Genomic DNA, 20,667 nt, shown 5'->3' with positions numbered 1-20,667 from the left:
TAGGAATTTTCATATCAAACAACATTTTTTGATGCAAAGATGAAATTACTTGATTTTCTAAGCAGGTTGGCCTTGAAAAATGAGTTTTGCCCCTTTTTTGTATATTTGGACTAAAATTGAAATAAATTTGTATTGAATTGTTTTCTTTTATATAGCCATTTTTCAACAAGAAATTTAACAAAATAGGTTATACACCATATTCAAATATTTCAAGTGGCATTGTAGCTCCTTATATGTGAAGGATAGATTTTCCTGATCTTGTGCATTTTCATTGAAATTCATATTGCATTCAGACAATCAAACTATAGTATGATAAGAAAATCCCACAAGATCCTCCATTTTATTTAGCAAATTATATCAGGCCCTACAGGTTCTGCAGGTAAACAGCTGGTCCCTAAGGGGGATCAAAATCTCTGCTACCACTATCCTGAGTATCAAGGACTCTTTCTAATATTTTATAATACGCATATATGACTAATTCTATTTACAATATAAATTTCAATGAAAATAAACTAGAGTATCAAATTGCTTGCAATGAAATTGTCTCATAATCAAATCCTTAATGATTAAATTGCTTAGCAATGAATTGTTTAATAATCATATTACCCACAATCATTTCACCTGACATTGCTAATGTGGTTAAAATGATAATTGACCACTCTATTGGAAATTTTACTTATTGCCTAGGTGTTTTGAAAATTACCCGTAACATATATATTGTAAATTTTAAAGAAGACGGACTTGACTCAACCAACACAATAAACATAGACGTTTAGAGGATCATTAACATTTAATTGATTTCATCTCTATTGGATACCTCTTCAGGAATAATAATATAACAATATTTTAAACTCCTATGGTTTTAAGAAAAAATAGAAACATTAAAATTCAAAACTATTAATAAATAAAATAATATTTCAATAATATTAACGAGTACATTAATATATTAAAAATAAAGAATCTTAATATTTTCCGTTTACAGGATCGTAACCTTACACAAATTCATGATTAAAAAACTGTTTTATAGTAAATTTAATGAACGTCCAATTCAATGTCTATTCATTACAGTGGGTGTTTTTGACTGAAATGGATCCATCTACTTAGTCGAACCAAAAGCAACTGCATCATATCAGCATCGGGTCTTATATGCCGAAGATGTTCTAGCACCAGTACTTTGATATTAGATTTTTTATGTCCTCTCGAATTGAAGTGTTCTCCTGTGGCTTCCAAACATTCATCAATATATCTCATCTGATCACGTATCTGATCTTTTAACCTTCTTTTGGTTTGGCCGACATATTGCTTTGAGCATTTTGTATAGCCGATAACATAGACCTAATGTGTAGAATTGCATGTAATCACATAAGACAATTTCTGTGTAACACCCGAGAACATATGAAGAGGTTCTTCTACATCCGTTTTCGAGGCACTTTTTCAAACCCACTTTATTGACAGTACGTGAAGACCTAATTGGAGTCTCTGAAAAAACTTTACCACGACAAAGTATATCCTTGAGATTTTCTTTTTTCTTATAGGCAATCATAGCTGGCATTGAAAACATTCTTGACTCCAGCGTTAATGATCTCCAAATATATATTTTATTTTATTTATATCTTCTATATAGAAAAAAAAACACAAGAACTGAGACGGATAAGCGGTTCGGTTTGACTTTATCAGTTCCAATTCTAGCAGTTCAAGAGCCGGAACCACTAGAATCCCTAGACTGATAAAGACACAACCTTCTATCTGCAATTTACCAACTAAAAAAAACCCCCAAAAAACAGGTGAGCTAGAAAATACTAACTTTGTCATTACTCCTTATTAGTCGTTGGTTTTGTAAGCGAACGCTCAATCGTTCAAAAAACTGATCTTTTTGACTTTTTTGAAAAAAAAAAAACCCAAATCATTTTGCCTATTTTTGCGTCAAAATTGCTCATTTGTCTAAACTGGTATAAAATAAATAAAGAAACATTGATTACACAACAGTTTTTTGTTATATTTTTCAAGGAAAAATCCATCTGCAAAAACCCTCATTCATGAAGCTCTCTTTTTGGAGGTAAAAATATGTATTTGATACCATCAGGTTATGATTAGATATGTAAGGAAAAAAGATTTGCTCAACAAACAAATAAAGGAAGGAGAAATTGAGCACCAAATTGGCTATTGAGTAATCCTTTTTTAATAAAACGAAATGGAGAAATTGCAATATCATGATCCTTCCATTAATGCAAAAGGTTGGACGTATAACCAGTTGTGGTGAGGATGAGATGGCTCCTTCTAACAAGACTCTTGAAGATCTTCCCAGCTTCACTTTGCTTCAACTATTCATGTGAACTTTTAAACTTCTAGTACGAATACTTCGCCCGTAAAAATTAACGGAAGGAAATCTCTCTAATGTCTTCATTCGTTGATATGATATTGCAAAATTTATGATATATAAAACACACTAATTTATGTTCATTCAAATTAAACTCAATCCTTTAAATAGTTTCATAATTTGTTAATATCACAAAAAGCGCTCCTGTAACATGATACAAAATTTCTTTCTCGTATTTTAGTCATTAAATTAGACTCCAACTGATGTTTTAAATCATTTAATTATCAGTGCAAAGGTATATAAAATTTCCATGTTTATATCGATGTACAATTGATACATGATTAGTACAGATTATTTAATTAATGGCTTGAATATTTACTATTTTAAGGTCCGTATCTTCAATTATGTGCAATTTGTGACAAACCCGAAGGGTTATAACAATAATTTGTTCATATAGATTGACGATAATTTGCCAAAGAATACGAATTCAATTTTGAGGAAACTGATTCTAGCTTGCTTGTGTTTACGGGCCATATACGTATATAATTTAATTTTACGATGGGATGTTTTAACAAGCAAAGAGTCTTAATGCATGTTGCAGTAGAACTATAATTATGTATTCCTACTCCACAGCCCTTACGGGGCAGTATTTGAATTACATGATTGTTGTAGAGGGGTGACTTATTCCGTTTGAAATATATTTATTAGATTATGAGATACACTATTAATCAATATTTATTGTTAAATTTTTTGTTACCTTCACAAAAAAAAATTATTTAAAAAAAATCGTGACTTTAAATCTTTACAATTTGAAAGTCATGAGCTTTTAAGGGGTTATACCTACGATTATTTGTTTTCAATTTAAATTAACAGAAATTATGGGATTGACAGATGGGTCATAATTGATTTGTTTGAATAGCACAATTATATTTTACTATTATTCGATTGAATATACCCGCGGCTTTGACACTACAAAAGATGATCATTAATAAAAAGGAGGCCAATCTATAAGAGAACATCATTCTCTACGATAAAAATGCATTGAACACACTATTATTCAATAGTAAAATCAATTATTTTCAGGTCATTTTTAAAGGATTTACATAATTATATATATATGAAGACAGGGTCAACAAATTAACAATGGGTCCATGTAATCAGAAATCATCTAAGAGTCGATGATTCCTTTCTTTAATTACTTCTTCTTTGTAAGTCTATAATTTTACACTTCATCTTCATTAAGTAACATATTGGGTATACCATCAGTGATGGGAAACTTTCTCCCTGTTTCTGGGCACACCAAGTCCCCATTAATGACCTCAATCTCCAAGAGAAGTCGATGTGCTTTCTTCAAAAACTCATTATTTGTCTCATAGTCTTGAACGAGATCCTGATTCAAATCTCCTAATTGACCTAATTGATCCGCAGCCCGACATACTTCATTCCAGTCTAATTTGGGAATGATACGAGCCACAAAATCGGGATTAAATTCCACTTCGGAGACTTTAACATCTTTGGCCTGCAAAATAAAGATATGGGGTAAAGTTCATTTTCGATTATTTGGATCCGAGGATCAGATTGACGTCACGACAATACAATAACAATTAATTATTTTACCTCAATGGAGAGTGGGAAGCCAACTTTGACTCCCTTCATACCTTTGGAACTCAACATATTGTGGGTTAAGAGCTTCATGATCAGATATTGGTCCTTAAGGGCAGCAAATCTCTCAATCGGATAAATGCAGAGAAAAAGGAACTCTTTGTTAAGGATGGCTGTGGCGGAAATAGCTTTTCAACTTTTACTAATAAATAAAATACAGCTTTATATATTTATTTGCGCTATTTTTAGCCATGCGGCGTCGACAGCTGACTTTTATATTCCTTCTTCGGCCAACTTCTGTCACGGCTAATAATAAGGCTACTACTAATATATAATTATTAATAATAGAGATAATTCAAGGTTGAATAATACATATGTATAGTACAGAGACTAAAGGAAAGATTGGGTTCTGAATAGAGTCAGCTCTTGAGTGCAGGCCAAAATTCAATTCCTTAATGTAGATTTGATGACATGGTCAAATAAATATATTTTAAACATTCAATAAATCAATAGAGAATAATGGGTAGATGCTTAGAATCATTATTTAAAATATTTTCAACTCGTTCTTCAAAATCAATTTATATAACTTTAGAGATAAAGTAATTTAATCCTATTTTTTTAAATAAAATTATTTATTTTTCATTAATTGATACTCATATTTTCTTGATATGATGTATCCAGAATTAAAATAGAACGTAACTACCTAAATGTAAAATAAGATACTTAGAAAATAAGAATTCATATGCTTAACATAAAAGTTTAAAATATTACCAGATTGGTTGGGATCGCAACTTTGTAAGAGAAATGATTATCCGAACCCCTGAATTAACCCGTTTCAATGGTCTAGAAGCAATTCATATAAACATACAAGTAATAGAAAAATATCTACATAGTTATATTAATTCTCGATATTTAATATATTGATTATTGTTTATTTGGTAGAATGGACACCCTTAGAATATAACTTGTGGCTACAACCAAAGCAATCTTTCAGAGTCGAGAATGAAGTTGAGTTTTGAGATCCTTTATTCTAAGCCATCCCCTATTTTGAATTGATAAGCCCAGAGGAAGGGAATTTTTAAGCACTGATAGAATAGTTCAATCGACGTAGCCGTCTCATGCTCAAAAATGATCTTTAGTTGTAGTAAAATAGAGTCGAAGTAAATGATGTCATATCCAAGAAAGCCGTTTCTTATTTCTTAAATAGATTGAATTCTTGAAATCAACTTCTTCGATTAATCAACTCAACTTATGTAGAAATATTTCATCTCAAGGAATACTTTAATTATCAATTTTATAAGATATATATATATATTCTTTCAAAAATATTAGCCATTGTATTAATTTAATATATATATATATATATTTGCTTGAAAATGTCTTTAACATATTATTCTTGTCCAGCATTAAGTGAATAAATAAAATCTTCCAATTTTTCCTGAATATGCCTCACAAGTTTTAATTCTTCCACCAATTGCACTCGTCTCCCACTTAATAATGACTTTTTTTGTTCAGAGCTCTGTGAGAACTCTTCTAAAACTTCCTTTATCACCCTTTCAAATCTCTTGGACTCACGATTAATAACCTGTTGCCTAAGATTATTAGCAGTAATTTTGAGCATTTGTTGAACTCTCCAAAACAAAACGACGTCGCTGCAATCATATTCAGTACTGATGCCCTTACTATATGCAAAAAATCCTTTTTTGCAATCACCACATCTTTGTACAGCTTTCTCAAGAAGATGTTTTCTAAATAAAGGATTCCAAACATTTTTAATCATCACATCGTTGGCTTCTATCCCATCGTTCATTAAGTTTCTTTTGACTATGGATATTTCCTCATTGGATAATTGAGGCGTATGTTGTGTTTTATGGAATAGTTTCTGTAGTTCGGATATGATTTTGGTATTCACGCCATGTGCTTCAGTAGAGGATTTCCAATGTAATAATCTTTCAAAGTAAGAGGGTCCTATTTGTTCGTGAAGCTGATCTTGCACAATTTTCAATTTTTCGTTGAGTGCAGATTCAAGAAATCGAATGGAGGAATCCCATTGTTCTTTATCGTGAACTGTGTTATCTTCCAATGTGTTGAGTTGAATTAATCTTAGAGCATCTGAAGCCTTTACTTCCCATCTATGCCGTTTAATGGCTTCTGAAACAACTGCATACTTGAGATTATCAAATATTTTGTCATGATCTGGACTATTTTTGTGTTTTTCAATGAGTTGAGAAAATTGATTAGACAACACTTCCCAACCAACTTCAACGCAAATATTTCCAAGATTTGTATCTGCCCATTGTTTCAATCTTATATCCACGGTGGTATTGAAAATCCCTTTAGAATTCTTTTGTGATATTGTACCAGAGCTTTCACTGAACCGTGATTGTGTGGCTGGTAAATATATATTTTCAAACACATAAGGAGCAATTTTTTTCCAAAGTTTCCCATTGATCATGTTTTCCCAATGACGGGCTGGAACTAAAGATAAGTTAACGACCTCATCTAAAATATCTCCTCTGGCTTTTTCAAATAACTCGTTACGATCCAATTCTCTCATACGTGGGAAATTATTTTTCCACTCTGTCTCAAGATTAAATCTTGTTGCCTTGAATGCATCAGCTTGTTGCTCAATTGTGTCGTGAACCATCTTCCAAAAACGATCAGATACTGCATAACTTAAGTTACGAGTTGTCGTCTGAGAGGGACTAATGCTATTTTTGAATAATTTAGAATGTGAAAAATACTCATCTTCGTGTCGTTTAATATCTTGAATTGACTCATTGATAGATCCTTTTCCAGTTACAACTGCGAAATATCCCAAAGCTTTCATCGGGAATAATTTTCCAGATAATATTCTTTCTATTCTCTCGGGATTAATATTATTTTTTTCGGCTAGATCAACTTTAGTAAGAACAAAAATTGTTCTTTTTCCTTGTGGATCCATTTCAGATATAAGATCCACGACATTACTTCTTTCAGCGTCCACCGAGGCATCTTGAATGCACAAAATAATTGCATTGGGATTAGACATGTAATTGGAAGCTAAAGATTTAATTTGTTCCTTGGATGAGGGATCCATGCCAGTAGTAATTGTACTAATAATACCAGGAAGATCCACAAGAACCATTCTTTGAAGTCCAGGGCCTTGAACAACCATGGATATTGGATTTTTAGAAATAGTTTTACCAAATTGAACGGAGTTTAACATTCGTTTTTCAACTTCGTTACGGAGATCTTGTAGATCTTTTGCGTTATTCAAATCAAATTCTCTTGAAGAGTCTTTAAACCGAGCAATATGATAGGGCCCTTCACTTAAAGTAACAGAAACAGGAGCTCGGGTCATCATTTCACCTGCACCCCTCGGGAAAATTCTTGCTTGTGCTATCATTTCGAGGACTGAGGTCTTTCCAGCAGATTGATCACCAATCACAACAACCCTTGGAAGGCTATCACCAGTTTTATATGAATAATCATAACCAGACAACTCATCTAAAACATCAGAATACATATCTATTAATGACTTTTTCGAGTGTTTTTGGGATGTATTCTTAGCGAGTCCTAGAAGAAGTTGCTTTTTTAATTCCGCGTTTTCTTTCTCAATAATTTCCAATTTCTTTTGATAGCGAGCTTGTGTTTTGACCAATTCGTCACGAGCACCATTTAATTTGTCAATCATATCCCTATAACGTTGACTATTCAAAGTATCTTCTCCTGTATCATTGTCATTATTTCGTATCTTACTTCCACCCATGATATGAAGATTCAATTTATTTAACTCCATGCTTGGGGATGAGCTAGACTCCTGAGAACTATGAAAAGTTCCTCCCGTAGATTGAGAAATCCTCTTTTGTTGAATGGCATGATCCAGCCTCTTTGAAAACCAGGAAGAAAAAGTCGAAAATTGGGTTTTAGTTTGATCCAGAAAAGGATCAAGATCTTGGATCTTACATTTCAAGGTATTCATTACATGCCTCTTATCAATCCCATTGGCCACCTCTGCAAGACTTTCTATCCATTTTATGTCAGGCAAATTGGACTTCCACTCCTCGTAACGATACTTGAGGGAAATCCCACCACCCACCGTGCTCCCAACAATTAGATAGCGTATTTTAAGAAAATGTCGAAACAATTTGGGAACTAAGGACGCCATTCTGGACTAAACCTGCGTTTCCCAAGAGCCAGGACCTCGCAAGCAAGACCTTTGGATTCAACTCCAGTATAATAGTTCGTATAAAATATATCCACCAAAATAATGAACGTCTGAAGGAATGTACAGCCTTCAGTGAACAGGTGACTCAATTATGTATCCAATTCTTCGTCTTTCTCTCTAATTGATATGTTGTGTACAAGTTGCCACGTCTGTACAAGTCGCAACTAGCTAATTGAAAAGTACAAGTTGAAATTTATTGGTTTCAAAATGAATTATTTAATTAGAACAATGGTCATTCTAATTACACACTATTAATTGATTATATTATTTCATTTGGATCTATTCAAATTAAAAGGTTATTATGTCTGTATGAATAATATAACTCTGGGCATTTGAAGTATATTATGCGCCACGAAATCCTTGTATTTTAGTCATTTGTATAGACAAATAGCCAAAAATTACACTATTAATATTTCGATCACCCATGGAATATTCAATGATTTCAATAATCTCATCCCAAGTTCTGTAAATTCTTCATTTAAAATTAGTCATTTGATGGTTGCAACTTGTACAATGTGTGTTCATACAAGTTACAACTTGTACAAAATCGTAACTTGTACACAGTATATATTATGTACAAGATGTAACTTATATAACTCAACTGTACAAGTTGCAACGAAAAAATGGGATGAAGTATGCCTGAGTATCCACTGACTCAGAGTTTAATACTATTTGGAGGAGCACCACAGATGAACAAGCTCCTGTTGTGGATAAAAACATTCTTCTTGACTACAAATTCCACTTGGTAAACTCATATGAACAATTGACAATTGACAAAGTAAATATATATTTGTTGAAGATAGAATTAGAACTTATTGATTTATCATACTTTTGACTAAAATAATTCGAGAATTGAATATTCCTTGACTGGTCGATATATTAAATTAATGGTTTAATTTTTTACTTTTTGATTGATAATTTCTAATTGATAAGGTTTATATGGTACATTATAAAGCTCAAATATCCGTAGTTATAATACTAGAATATGTATGATAAAATGATTGATAAATGATGATTGATGATATATTTATTGAACTATGTAATGAGACGTAGAAATGGACAATGGTTAATTGGACAATCTGAAGTAATAAAGAAATCCATTATTTTTCCAATAGATGGCAATGATTAATGAATTACTAATAAGTTGTATAGTGCGATTGGTTTGCACTAGATGGCGTTAGAAAGATAAGATTTCGTACCAAGAATCTGTTCAGCCAGTTTTATGATTGTTTCTCTCAGTGTTGTTTGAGGTTACGTCAAAAATGGACACTAGTAAAGAGAAAATAAGCCATATTTTACAGTTTTACTTCGATAAAGGCGAAAACGCAACCCAGGCGGCTGAAAATGTGAATAGTGTTTATGGTCCTGATACTATAACAGACAATGACGCGCAATTTTGGTATATTCGTTTCTATTCCGGCATTTTTGATGTGAAAGATGTCGCCCGTTCTGGAAGGCGAATTGTCGAAAATGTGGATAGAATAATGGGAATCGTCGAGTCTGACCGTCATGTAGCCACTGTTTCGATTGCCGAGGAATTAAATATGTTACAAAAAACTGTTTGTAACCATTTGAATAAGGCTGGATACAAAAAGAAACTGGGCGTGTGGGTGCCACACGAGTTAACAGAAAAAAACCTCATTGACCGAATATCTGCCTGCGAATCGCTAATAAATCGCAACAAAATCGATCCATTTCTTCAACGGATGGTGATTAGTGATGAAAAGTGGGTCACTTACGACAACATCAAGCGAAAACGGCTGTGGTTGAAACGCGGTGAGCCGGAGCAAACGCTGGCCAAGCCAGGATTGACAGCTAGGAAGGCTTTGCTGTGTGTTTGGTGGGATTGGGAGGGGATCATCCACTTTGAGCTACTCCCCTACGACTTGACACTTAATTCGGACCTGTACTGTGAACAATTGGATCGTCTGAAAGAATCAATAGCACAAAAGCGGCCAGCTTTGGCCAGTAGTATACGAATTGTGTTCCATCAGGATAATACCAGGCCACATGCTTCGATAGAGACACGCCAGAAGATCCGTGAGCTTGGTTGGGAAGTTCTTCTGCATCCACCTTATAGTCCAGATCTGGCACCCAGTGATTACCATCTGTTCCCATCTATAGCAAATGATTTTGCTGGTGAAAAATTCACTTCAATAGAAGCTTGTGAAAATAGACTGTCTGAATTTTTTACCAATATGGACAAGGGTTTTTATGAAAGAGGCATAATGGAACTACCTTCAAAATGGCTACAAGTTATCGAACAAAACGGTGCATATTTGATGTAAATCGGATCATTCTAACCGTGCCTTCAATTTCATGCAAGAATAATGGGTTTCGTTATATTAACCGATCATTATTTTGTGCTGTTGTTTTTCAGGAGATTCATTCTTTGATACGGTATTTTTTTTCTATTAAATATAGATTTCAAAAGTATATAATATTTAGTTATTTAATTTTTCGATCCTCACATCTATCAGGAATGAGATTCAATCCTAAGACAATAGTCGAAAGTAATTGAGCTTATCACTTTAAAAACGTCCCTTTTTTGCTAATATCAGCATTAATTGTTAGTAAAAAGAGGTTGATCATTCATGATAAAAGCTGGAGAGATCAGCTCTTAAAAATAAATAGGAATGTGTAAAGCTTTAAGATAACCTGACAATGTGTAAGCTTGAAAAGTACATGGTCGCAGAGTTTTTCCGACACAAGATGTCGCTTTTTATGGTAGAACAAATTTACTATTAATTACATTACTATCAAGATTAATACAAATATATATACCTTGATTACTATTGGTTATTATTTCATATTACAACAAGGTAAGTCAGCATCAAAAAATTACTAGCATAATGGATGACGTCATTGTGACCCGAAATATAGCGTTAATAAATAAGGATTCAATGGAAAAAAACAAATTTAAATTACCCATTACATTATTTACATTTAATCTATTATATTTACCAATAGAAATCCGCTCAATGACGTCACTATAAAGAGTTACTAAATAAATCTGCTGTTTGTCTTACGATTTTCTTGCTGCCTAATCTTGTTCTAAAAACATTGCATTAACCGTCATTTCTCTTATGCTGTATTCAACTTTTTTTCCCTTCGCAGAATTGACTATAATTCAGTTACAAGGTGAATTCATAGAGGTGCATAATGTAATGTTCCGTGAACACCACTTACAGACGGAAGCAACGGACCGGAGTAAAGATAATAAGAACACCTTTGGATTGGGGGTACTATCATACACTAAAACATATATTCTGTAAGGGATTACATTTAAAAGGACGTACATACATTTGAGTATTAAAATATACAAACTCGTAAAACACAAGGTACCTACCTATCTATTTAAAACAAATCCCTACGTCATGATTTAAAACTAAATAAAAGACAATACATAACACATACTTAATTATTTATAATAAAATAATATTCAACGCTCCTGGCGGACAAAAATCGTGTCGCTAAAACAACTACCTTGTACAAACATTGATCACATGTTCTGCTATTTTGTTAAAACAGCTTATTTGCTAGCTAGCTACCTTTCTATCACTTCTGTCATCTTATAATACAATACAATAATAAAACCGCGAAAACTCCCAAAGCCACCATGGAGATTGACGAAATTGAGTTTGAACGCATGATGGAGGATGAAATGGATGTAATGAGGGAAGTAGAGGCGGAAAAGTTCAAAAAATCTCTTTTTAACGACTCTGTAAGTCACTGCAATCAAATTTAATGATGAATTCAACTAAATAACGCAACAGTCTTTTACAGAGTTTGAAACGAAAGGATATTTCGTTTCCTTCATCTCAAGAGGATGAAGATGAGGCCGGGATCCCCATTCATAGGCCACTAAAAAAGTCTAAAGTAATAATTGAGGACACGAATGAAGAATCGGAGAATGTCCGTTATTTGAATCTATCCGTTGATGAAGAGAGTCACTCTCGGAGCTATTATTGCGTCCGTCTGAAAAATGAATCCCTTTCTCAGCCATCCCCTAAATACATTCAAAATACTCATTTAAATGATCGACCCTTCAATGAAATTTTTGAGATGGCATTAGAAATTAAGTCTCGCAAAAGTTCTATCCTTATGGAGAGAAGGCAAAACCCTCCTTCCACCTCGACTCAGTCTCAATCCCTTTGGGTTGAAACCTACAAACCCTCACATTTTATGCATCTCCTCTCTGATGATACTATTAATCGATCATTGCTTCAATGGATGAAACTCTGGGATAAAATGGTGTTCAATAAGCCTGTGAAAGCGGACCTCATTGATGAGACGCATCGTCCGGCACCACGTATTGTACTCCTTCATGGACCACCTGGTATTGGTAAAACCACATTGGCTCATATCCTTGCACGTCATGCTGGCTATAATCCTATAGAAATTAATTCCTCTGATGATCGTACCATCAGTGCCTTTAAGTCTAAAGTTGAACCAGCCATCCAAATGCAGTCTGTGCTCTCTGTAGAGAGCAAACCTAACTGTATAATTATCGATGAAATTGACGGTGTTCCTGCCCCTACAATTAAATACTTGGTGGATCTTTCAAACGATAAAAATAAAAGTGTTGGAACTCTAAAAAGACCGATAATATGTATTTGCAATGATGTGTATATTCCATCTCTTCGACCTTTAAAACAAATATCCAAAGTGGTGAGAAATTTCCTTTATTTTTTGGTTTTTTTATGATGAACAACCCGCTTTCCAGATCATGTTTCCTCCAATCTCTTCACATCGACTTGTTGAACGGCTCAAGTTCATTTCATCTAAAGAAAAACTCTATACAGACCAATCCACTCTCGCAGTTATCTGCGAGAAAACAAACAATGATATCCGTTCTTGCTTGTCCACCTTACAGTTCTTCAAGGCTCGAGGTGTTCAAAGAGTTCATTTAAAAGATGTGCAAAGTGCAAGCATTGGCATGAAAGATATGAATAAATCCAATTTTTTCATTTGGGAAAAAATATTTGAGGTAAAATTGTTCGAAACGATCTTAGGTGTAGTTTGAGATTTGTACAAGGGGTCATTTTTTAAAATTCACATACTAGATATATAATAAATCTTGAATACCCTCCCTCGCCTATGGATGTGACTTGATTAATATATTTTCTTTTGAAAATAGTTATCCAGAGGAGGAAAAAAATCATCCAACAGATCTGAGGACGTAGTGGATGGCTCCTCAAAGGGACGATACTCTTCAATCTATCAAATTGTAAATGGATTTGGCGATTATGATCGTCTCATGAATGGTGTTTTCGACAACTATTTGGACATGAAGTTTAGAGATACTCGTTTTGAAAATGTATCCAAGGCAAATGAGTGGATGGTCTTCTTTGATATTTGTCAGAGACGTATCCATCAAAGTCAAATATACACGCTAATGAGCTATTCAGCTTTTCCATTTGTGGGAGCTCACTTTGCACTTGCGTCTCATTCCAAAACCCGAATTAATTTCCCTACAGCACAAAAAGAACACTTAAATAAGTTGAATAGATCCATCAATTTGACTACGGTGTGCATGTCGGAAATGAGCCCTCTTATTAGGATTTTTATATCGAATGATACTCTTGTAAGTTGAAAAAAGATGAAGAGGGTAGGATTTGAAGAAGCTCATTTGATTTTATCTTCTTTTCAGATTCGGGATATTCTACCATGTTTATTTGAAATATTAAATCCTGACTTAAGATCTCTCAATACTCAATTGTACTCACCTCGTGAGAAAAAGGTGTTTAAGGAGCTGATCTCCATTATGATATCTTATAATATCACTTTTACACAAGAGAAATCGCCTACCGGACAATACCTTTATCGATACGATCCCTCCTTGGACGAGGTTGCGCATTTCCCTGGGATTAAGCATTCAATGTTCTCCTACTCTGTTCAACAAGTTGTGTCGCATGAAATTTCAATCGAAAAAATGAGGCGTCGCGATAAGAATGAAGCCTCCACTTTAAAGGCTCCGGTGCAAAACAAAGAAGAAACGAAAAAGAAGGAACTCGTTAAAAAAGACGATGAACCTGCGGATCCCGTTGATTTCTTTAATCGTAAAATCCCTAGAGAGATAGTTGAGGCCAGAGAAAAGGACAAGAAAAACAATGCATTGATTAGTGGTGTAATTTTTGTTTTTAAGGAAGGTTACAACAATGCCGTTAGGCGAACAGTAAGGATCTCGGATTTTCTATGACTCGGAACGATTAAGGATATACGATGTGATTGATCTAGTATTCAATAATATTTATCTGAATTGTTATGCTTTAAAATTTTACCTAATTATACTTTTAACGGCTGCGTTTCCGTAAATAAAACTATATTAATTATACAAATTATTTTTGTAATCCATTTACAAATTTTTAATAATTTAATTAGTAGGAAATTGAACTCTTCAAGAATGAATGCTATGTATCGAATATTATAATTTGAGCATTTAACATAAAATAGACACTTAATTAAAACATAATATAAAATATTTTTAGCTACGGGAATAGATCGGTGTAATCAGTGTATTATTATAAGGTATATTGCAAAGAGATTCATGACTTGAGGTACTCATCGTTGAGGGCACGGCCGATAATCATTCGACGAACTTCACTAGTTCCTGCTCCTATTTCATACAATTTAGCGTCTCTGAGGAATCTTCCAGTTGGGTAGTCATTAATGTATCCATTACCACCAAGGATTTGAATAGCGTCAAGTGCCATCAGAGTGGATTTTTCAGCACATAGAAGAATGACACCTGCACAATCTTTAGAACTTACATGACCCATATTACACGCTTTACCCACGTTGTAAAGATAGGAACGGCACGAGTTAAGAGTTGTATACATATCAGCCATTTTTCCCTGAATTAGTTGGAACTTTCCGATGGGTGTAGAGAACTGTTTTCTATCATGAGCATATGACCATGCTACATCACATGTAGCTTGCATGATACCAACAGGACCTGCTGCAAGTACGAGACGCTCAAGATCCAAGCCTGACATAAGAACATAAACCCCTTTGTTCAAATCGCCAAGCACATTTTCCTTAGGGACTCGACAATTATCAAAAATGAGTTCACAGGTATTTGAGCCACACATTCCCAGTTTATCCAGTTTAGGACCAGTGGTGAATCCAGGCATATCTTTTTCAATAATGAAAGCAGTAATTCCATGTTGAGGTTTGGGATTCTTAGGATCCGTCTTGGCATAGACAATTAGAATATCGGCGTCAGGTCCATTGGTGATCCAAAATTTGGAGCCGTTGAGAACATAGTCATCCCCATCTTCAATGGCAGTCGTTCGCATAGACACAACATCAGAGCCAGAGCCTGGTTCTGACATTGCCAAAGCCCCCCAATGTTCTCCAGAACAAAGTTTAGGAAGATACTTATTTTTCTGCGCTTCATTACCATTGCGATTCAATTGATTTACACAAAGATTTGAGTGAGCGCCGTAGCTGAGAGCGATAGCTCCTGAGACTCGAGACATTTCCTCCATGGCAATACAATGCTCAAAGTAACCCATGCCAGTTCCACCATACTCCGGATCTGCAGTTATTCCTAAAAGACCCATTTCGCCTAACTTTTTCCAAAATGCTCTTCTGTCTTTGAATTCATTTACTTTATCTATTTCCGTGGCATGTGGAGCTAGCTCCTTTTGACAAAAATTAAAGATCGTTTCTCGAAATTGAATTTGATCGTCTGTCAAACCATTTACCACATCATCAATAGGATAATGCATCATGGTACGACACTGATGGTACCGATGGTCCTTGGCAGATCGAATAATCCGTCTTAGCAACATGCTCATGGTTGTGGGGGCCAAAAAAGACACCTTTCTCAATATTCAAAACAAGGAGACTACGTAAATAAGAAATGTAACGTGATTGAAAATCGTACTATGCGTGTCTAGCTTCTTGCAAAAGCTACAATACCTGCCTAAAAAAACACCTATGATTCTGGGCGGTGAAAAATTATTTATTCATTTGGTTATATAAAGAGGATAGATTCATATAATATTACTGAATTATGAAAGCTTTATGAAATGATTATTTAATATGAATCATTTGAATGGTGTCTAATTTTTCTATTCTGTACATTTTTGCCATGATAAGGATAGAACATCTTTATATACCATTTTATACTCATATTAAGAAAACAAAAATCAGGTTTATTTCCACTTTACGATGACTCAAGTAAATAAATTTTAATCAAATTATATAACTGTTTTATAAAGATGCTTATGGGATCTTAAGTTCAAGTAAATAGTAAAAAGATTAATTTTTTTTTCTCATAAACGATGTATTTAATCAACTTTAAATAGTATTTGTTTTATGTAAACATTATTTAGATAGTAGTACACGAAATGCACAAAGCCGTTTTTAGAAGCAAACTTATAAAAGAATAGTTGTCTAGTCAGTAATTAGTTAATACAGTGGCTTAAATTCAGTTGGCATATATTAACCAACTGATTAAGACAATTATAAGACTAGGACAAACTCATAGGAAATCAAAGTTTGAAATTTAGGTTTAGGATCTTTATAGATTACAAATAATAAAAATGTTATTAATTCAATTTCTATGTCCTATGATCTTAAAATCAAAACAGCAGTTAAGACATAAATATAATTAAGGATTTCTTTGATAATAACCGGTGCAGTTAGACTTAATCTTATATTGACTATTGTGCATTTTTACAAGTTTTTTATGACTCGTCGACAGAGCGAGTCAGAGAAACTTGTAAAGTTTTTGTGTATGTATATTATTAATATTATATATATAAACATTATCATAATCCCTTAAAGAATTTTGATAATGAACTTTACTATAATCAGCATGTGGAAAAACAAAATTAATGCAAACATATATATTATTTGCTTGTTTAGATTGAAGTGGGAAACATGTCGAAAAAAGGTTAGTTAATCCATTCCCATTTTTCAACTGTTTAGAAATTGCTTGTCAATCCATTTAAAAAATTAACTCTAGTTTTATAAATATATATTTAAACTTGTATAAGTCAGATATAATTATTTAAATAATAATAATGAGAAAAAAATGTGTGAAGTAAATAGTTCTGTGTTATATGAAAATGTTAGGATCGCTAGCCCATTCAAGAAGCGAATATTTTTTGTAAGGCTCTAAAAATCCCCAAAGTAAATTAAAAATGTCCACTGATCTGGATAAACCTTATCACTCACGACTAACAATTAACATTTTTAATAACTCAGGTTCATGATTGAAATAGCCTAGTCTGTAACTAATCAATAATGATACTCTTTTTTCAGGCTCATTTGATGAAGTTCAAAACACAATTAATAGTTTTAAAGAAATCCAATTCGAGAATGACCATCCTTGTTATATTCCTACCCGTCCTCTAAGAGAATTTTTTTCAGAGTTTATAGGAACTTTGATCTTCATTACAATCGGTATAGGAACTGTAGCTCAAGTTACACTAAGTGGCATTCTCAAGAGTCCTGCAGGCACATTTATATCTACAAATTGGGGGTTTGGATTCGCTATTATGATTGGAATGATGGTGTCAGGTAAAATATCTGGAGGTCATATGAATCCAGCTGTGACAATTGCCTTTGCTATCTTTGGTAAACTAAAACCATGGCATAAATGTTTTCATTATATGTTTGCCCAATATTTGGGAGCCTTTTTTGGTTCGGCACTCGTTTATATTACTTACTATGAAGCTTTTCAAGAAGCCGGTATCAACATTGACACTGCAAAAATATTCGCAACATACCCTGCTCCTCATATTTCGGCTCCAGGAATTGTTCTTGACGAATTTGTTGGAACAGCCCTTCTATTAATGTCAGTGTGTGCTATAATTGATAAAAAAAATCTGAACATTCCAGCCTTTTTCCATCCATTTTTAATTGGACTCGTGGTATTTGTCATAACAATGAGCTTTAGTTTTAATGCGGGTGCCGCTTTGAACCCAGCGAGAGATTTAGGACCTCGATTATTTACAGCAGTTTTTGGCTGGGGACTAGATCCCTTTTCATATGCCAAACATTTCTGGATGACACCCATTTTAGCGACGCATGCAGGGGCTATAATTGGTGTTTTGATATATCAAACTTTTATAGGATGGCAATTGTCATTAGAAGACCAAAGAACGCCTAATTTGATAATGAATTTATAGGTTGTACAGTTATGTTAATCGTTTCTATGAAATAAATATTTACAAAGTGTGAAGCTTTAGTTTAAATTACTGATTCGCAAAGATATGTATATTACCTTAGGGGTAGATATAGAGCTGTCAGGGGTCATTGTTAGCAAAATAAAAATTGGAGGTCCACATATTTAAGCAGGGCACGAAATTGAACAAAACGAAAATTTTGCGATCATGATTCTAATAATAAGCTAATAGTATGCACATTCATGATGTATAAATATTATTAATGTTTAATATAGCTATTTTATGTGTGAAAATTTTGGTTTATGTTAACATTTCAATATCCCTCATGCAGATTATAAAAATAAACCAGGCTTAGTGATGTTTTGACTATGGAAATACCACCATGGACCCCATCCGTTAAAATTGAAGAACAAATGTCATGTAACAAGAAGAACTGATCGGAAAAAGCGTAACACAGAACTTAGGTTATTTTCCAAATAAGATATCAACAGTTTTGGCTTAAAAAAGAATATGTCGTATATCCTACGAAAGTAATAGCCAGAAAATCATTGATAGCTTTTCCATCTTCATACTTTGTGAAAAGGGGTTTCTAGAGTTTGTTTCCTGTTGGTGTAATGATGGAATTATCTTCTTGCCTCATGTTATGTTTCATGAGTATTTTCTATAATGAATAATCCATCATGTATAATGGTAATTACTAAGAGAAGTGATTAGCAATTCTTCTATTTGAATCGTTACCGTGTTTATTCATTTTTGGCTCCGGTTCGCATTCATTACACAGTGAAAATTTGTCAGTGTATGTATTAATATTTTGGGTCATCATCATTTTTCCAGCAGAAAAAAAACCATTTAGTACGTTTTCCAATAATACATTTTACATATTTCACGTACAAATCTCATTTATTTACATGTTAAGGGGAAATATCCTATGGCGAAATGGTTAAGGCAAAATATGGATTTTTTGTTTCTTTGTCTTTTCTTACAATAATCCAAGTAAACATAAAACTCATCAAAGTGAGAATCACTTATTCACCTCTGAAAAATATTTAAATTTTTAAGGCGATTCAATACAAATTTTACAAAAAAAAAAAAAAAAATCGACAAGTGGCCCATGGGCTAAAGGATTGTGAACCTCAATGATGTAGAATTAAAATCTTATTGCCTGGTCAAGATGCATGATTTTGACAAATGGTGAATTAAATATTCAAGAAAAGACCGGGTTAAAGATGACTAAACAGTAGTGCTCACAAATAGTCTAAGTTAAACGTATTATCTATTTGAGTTAACTTCTATCTCGAAATAGTCGATAGAGGAAATTTTTGAATGGACTTTTAACACTAATAACAACGTATTTACGTCTGATATTTTAAGAATTTTCCTTTTGAATTTGTACTTTTTGAAATGCAACACAGATATAAATTAATTATACGAACATATGAATAAATATACATATAGATATATAGTCTAAAAATTCATTCTTGAATGAAAAGGGAAATTATTCGTCCTCCTCATCCTCGTTTTCCTTATTTTCTTCGTCATCTTCTTTAATCTCAGAGGGATTTTCAGAGGAAGATGGATTGCTATCACTTTTTCGTTCGCTATCAGCCTTTTTCTTTGCAGCAGCCGTATCTTTTTTCTTCTGTTGAGACTTTTTCCAATCTGCAAGACAAGGGAAATAATAATGAATTTATATTAAGGATCTTTCATCACATATGGAGTGGGGATTTTAAATCCCCACTCCATATGTGATGTAGCTTTTGATGAATGATTACTTTCGAGACTATTTTCTAGTGGACGCACAAATTTATCAAACTCCATGTCTCCCATGGCGGATATAACATCATTCCCATGGATTGTCTTTCGATTGGCCTTCATGGCTGCGTTGTTGGAACATGACGTAGCGTAGAGAACGAAAACTGAGGCTGCCTTTGCAATTGCAACGTTCGCTTCTTTAGAGACTTTGACATGACTTGGTAAAGACTCTTTTATGATTTTAGTCACAACGGAGGTGGGTAAGTTCAGGTCTTCGGGTTTCTCAGCCATTCTCTATTCCGTCTGTCTGACTTAATAGTTATTATGATTGAGCAATAATAATAATATAGTCAACTGAAGCAAGAATTGAAAGGTGAAGGAAAAAAAGCGCCAAAGAAAAATATAGTCACGCAATCTCTATAAGTAATTATATTAACGCAACCTTGCATACGTATCCTTCGACCAGTATCTGAGCAAGGAACAACTACCGACCACCTCGCTATATAATAACTGGATACTCAACCAATGAGGTATTGTACTATCTGGAGGAGCACAAGCTCCAATCACGCAACCTGTTGTGGTGATAAACATTATTCCTTATGACAAATTCCTGTTGGTAAACTCATCTAATCTTTGTTTTT

At 33.6% G+C, this 20,667-nt stretch overlaps 7 protein-coding genes across 8 annotated transcripts; 3 read left to right on the top strand and 4 right to left on the bottom strand.

Annotated features, from left to right (window-relative positions):
* Positions 1–2,578: 2,578 nt before the first annotated feature.
* On the bottom strand, positions 2,579–5,038 carry Trmt112 (tRNA methyltransferase subunit 11-2). Its single transcript, XM_040719997.2, has 2 exons — positions 3,935–5,038; positions 2,579–3,836 (listed from the first exon to the last, which is right to left on the bottom strand). Exons 1-2 carry the CDS (start codon positions 4,010–4,012, stop codon positions 3,540–3,542), a joined length of 375 nt encoding a protein of 124 aa, XP_040575931.1. The 5' UTR covers positions 4,013–5,038; the 3' UTR covers positions 2,579–3,539.
* A 233-nt stretch (positions 5,039–5,271) lies between these two features.
* On the bottom strand, positions 5,272–8,069 carry LOC121124796 (dynamin-like GTPase OPA1, mitochondrial). The gene has a single exon (XM_040719996.2). It carries the CDS (start codon positions 8,067–8,069, stop codon positions 5,310–5,312), a length of 2,760 nt encoding a protein of 919 aa, XP_040575930.1. The 3' UTR covers positions 5,272–5,309.
* Positions 8,070–9,391: 1,322 nt separating this feature from the next.
* On the top strand, positions 9,392–10,570 carry LOC121124763 (histone-lysine N-methyltransferase SETMAR-like). The gene has a single exon (XM_040719953.2). The coding sequence runs from the start codon at positions 9,392–9,394 to the stop codon at positions 10,415–10,417; it is 1,026 nt and encodes a 341-aa protein (XP_040575887.1). The 3' UTR covers positions 10,418–10,570.
* Positions 10,571–11,261: 691 nt separating this feature from the next.
* On the top strand, positions 11,262–14,470 carry cutlet (chromosome transmission fidelity protein 18 homolog). The gene is made up of 5 exons (XM_040719951.2): positions 11,262–11,853; positions 11,916–12,800; positions 12,856–13,119; positions 13,270–13,716; positions 13,783–14,470. The coding sequence occupies exons 1-5, from the start codon at positions 11,749–11,751 to the stop codon at positions 14,329–14,331; spliced, it is 2,250 nt and encodes a 749-aa protein (XP_040575885.1). The 5' UTR covers positions 11,262–11,748; the 3' UTR covers positions 14,332–14,470.
* Positions 14,462–15,934, bottom strand: LOC121124762 (isovaleryl-CoA dehydrogenase, mitochondrial). The gene has a single exon (XM_040719952.2). It carries the CDS (start codon positions 15,932–15,934, stop codon positions 14,678–14,680), a length of 1,257 nt encoding a protein of 418 aa, XP_040575886.1. The 3' UTR covers positions 14,462–14,677.
* A 958-nt stretch (positions 15,935–16,892) lies between these two features.
* Positions 16,893–18,330, top strand: LOC121124764 (aquaporin-3). 2 transcript variants are annotated; one of them, XM_040719955.2, is made up of 2 exons: positions 16,893–17,037; positions 17,409–18,330. In XM_040719955.2, exons 1-2 carry the CDS (start codon positions 17,025–17,027, stop codon positions 18,275–18,277), a joined length of 882 nt encoding a protein of 293 aa, XP_040575889.1. In that variant the 5' UTR covers positions 16,893–17,024; the 3' UTR covers positions 18,278–18,330. The 2 variants fall into 2 exon arrangements, with proteins under 2 accessions (XP_040575889.1, XP_040575888.1); XM_040719954.2 differs by lacking the exon at positions 16,893–17,037 and adding an exon at positions 17,143–17,351.
* Positions 18,331–19,636: 1,306 nt separating this feature from the next.
* Positions 19,637–20,381, bottom strand: LOC121124760 (DNA polymerase epsilon subunit 3 Chrac-14). The gene is made up of 2 exons (XM_040719950.2): positions 20,047–20,381; positions 19,637–19,933 (listed from the first exon to the last, which is right to left on the bottom strand). The coding sequence occupies exons 1-2, from the start codon at positions 20,315–20,317 to the stop codon at positions 19,770–19,772; spliced, it is 435 nt and encodes a 144-aa protein (XP_040575884.1). The 5' UTR covers positions 20,318–20,381; the 3' UTR covers positions 19,637–19,769.
* Positions 20,382–20,667: the final 286 nt, after the last annotated feature.

Source organism: Lepeophtheirus salmonis, chromosome 9 (genome assembly GCF_016086655.4).
Source record: "Lepeophtheirus salmonis chromosome 9, UVic_Lsal_1.4, whole genome shotgun sequence".
Taxonomy (NCBI): domain Eukaryota; kingdom Metazoa; phylum Arthropoda; class Copepoda; order Siphonostomatoida; family Caligidae; genus Lepeophtheirus; species Lepeophtheirus salmonis.
This window is presented reverse-complemented; position numbering and strand designations above follow the sequence as displayed.

What these genes read in the sequence shown, in the direction of transcription:
- LOC121124764 (XM_040719954.2), top strand. Translation starts at nt 17,288, where the DNA reads ATGTCCACTGATCTGGATAAACCTTATCACTCACGACTAACAATTAAC. An exon ending in TAACATTTTTAATAACTCAG is followed by an intron (nt 17,352 to 17,408) that starts GTTCATGATTGA and finishes CTCTTTTTTCAG; the next exon opens with GCTCATTTGATGAAGTTCAA.
- LOC121124796 (XM_040719996.2), bottom strand. Translation starts at nt 8,069, where the DNA reads ATGGCGTCCTTAGTTCCCAAATTGTTTCGACATTTTCTTAAAATACGC.
- cutlet (XM_040719951.2), top strand. Translation starts at nt 11,749, where the DNA reads ATGGAGATTGACGAAATTGAGTTTGAACGCATGATGGAGGATGAAATG. An exon ending in TAAAACAAATATCCAAAGTG is followed by an intron (nt 12,801 to 12,855) that starts GTGAGAAATTTC and finishes CCCGCTTTCCAG; the next exon opens with ATCATGTTTCCTCCAATCTC. An exon ending in TTTGGGAAAAAATATTTGAG is followed by an intron (nt 13,120 to 13,269) that starts GTAAAATTGTTC and finishes TTTTGAAAATAG; the next exon opens with TTATCCAGAGGAGGAAAAAA.
- LOC121124760 (XM_040719950.2), bottom strand. Translation starts at nt 20,317, where the DNA reads ATGGCTGAGAAACCCGAAGACCTGAACTTACCCACCTCCGTTGTGACT. An exon ending in ACTAGAAAATAGTCTCGAAA is followed by an intron (nt 19,934 to 20,046) that starts GTAATCATTCAT and finishes CTTGTCTTGCAG; the next exon opens with ATTGGAAAAAGTCTCAACAG.
- Trmt112 (XM_040719997.2), bottom strand. Translation starts at nt 4,012, where the DNA reads ATGAAGCTCTTAACCCACAATATGTTGAGTTCCAAAGGTATGAAGGGA. An exon ending in GCTTCCCACTCTCCATTGAG is followed by an intron (nt 3,837 to 3,934) that starts GTAAAATAATTA and finishes TTTATTTTGCAG; the next exon opens with GCCAAAGATGTTAAAGTCTC.
- LOC121124763 (XM_040719953.2), top strand. Translation starts at nt 9,392, where the DNA reads ATGGACACTAGTAAAGAGAAAATAAGCCATATTTTACAGTTTTACTTC.
- LOC121124762 (XM_040719952.2), bottom strand. Translation starts at nt 15,934, where the DNA reads ATGAGCATGTTGCTAAGACGGATTATTCGATCTGCCAAGGACCATCGG.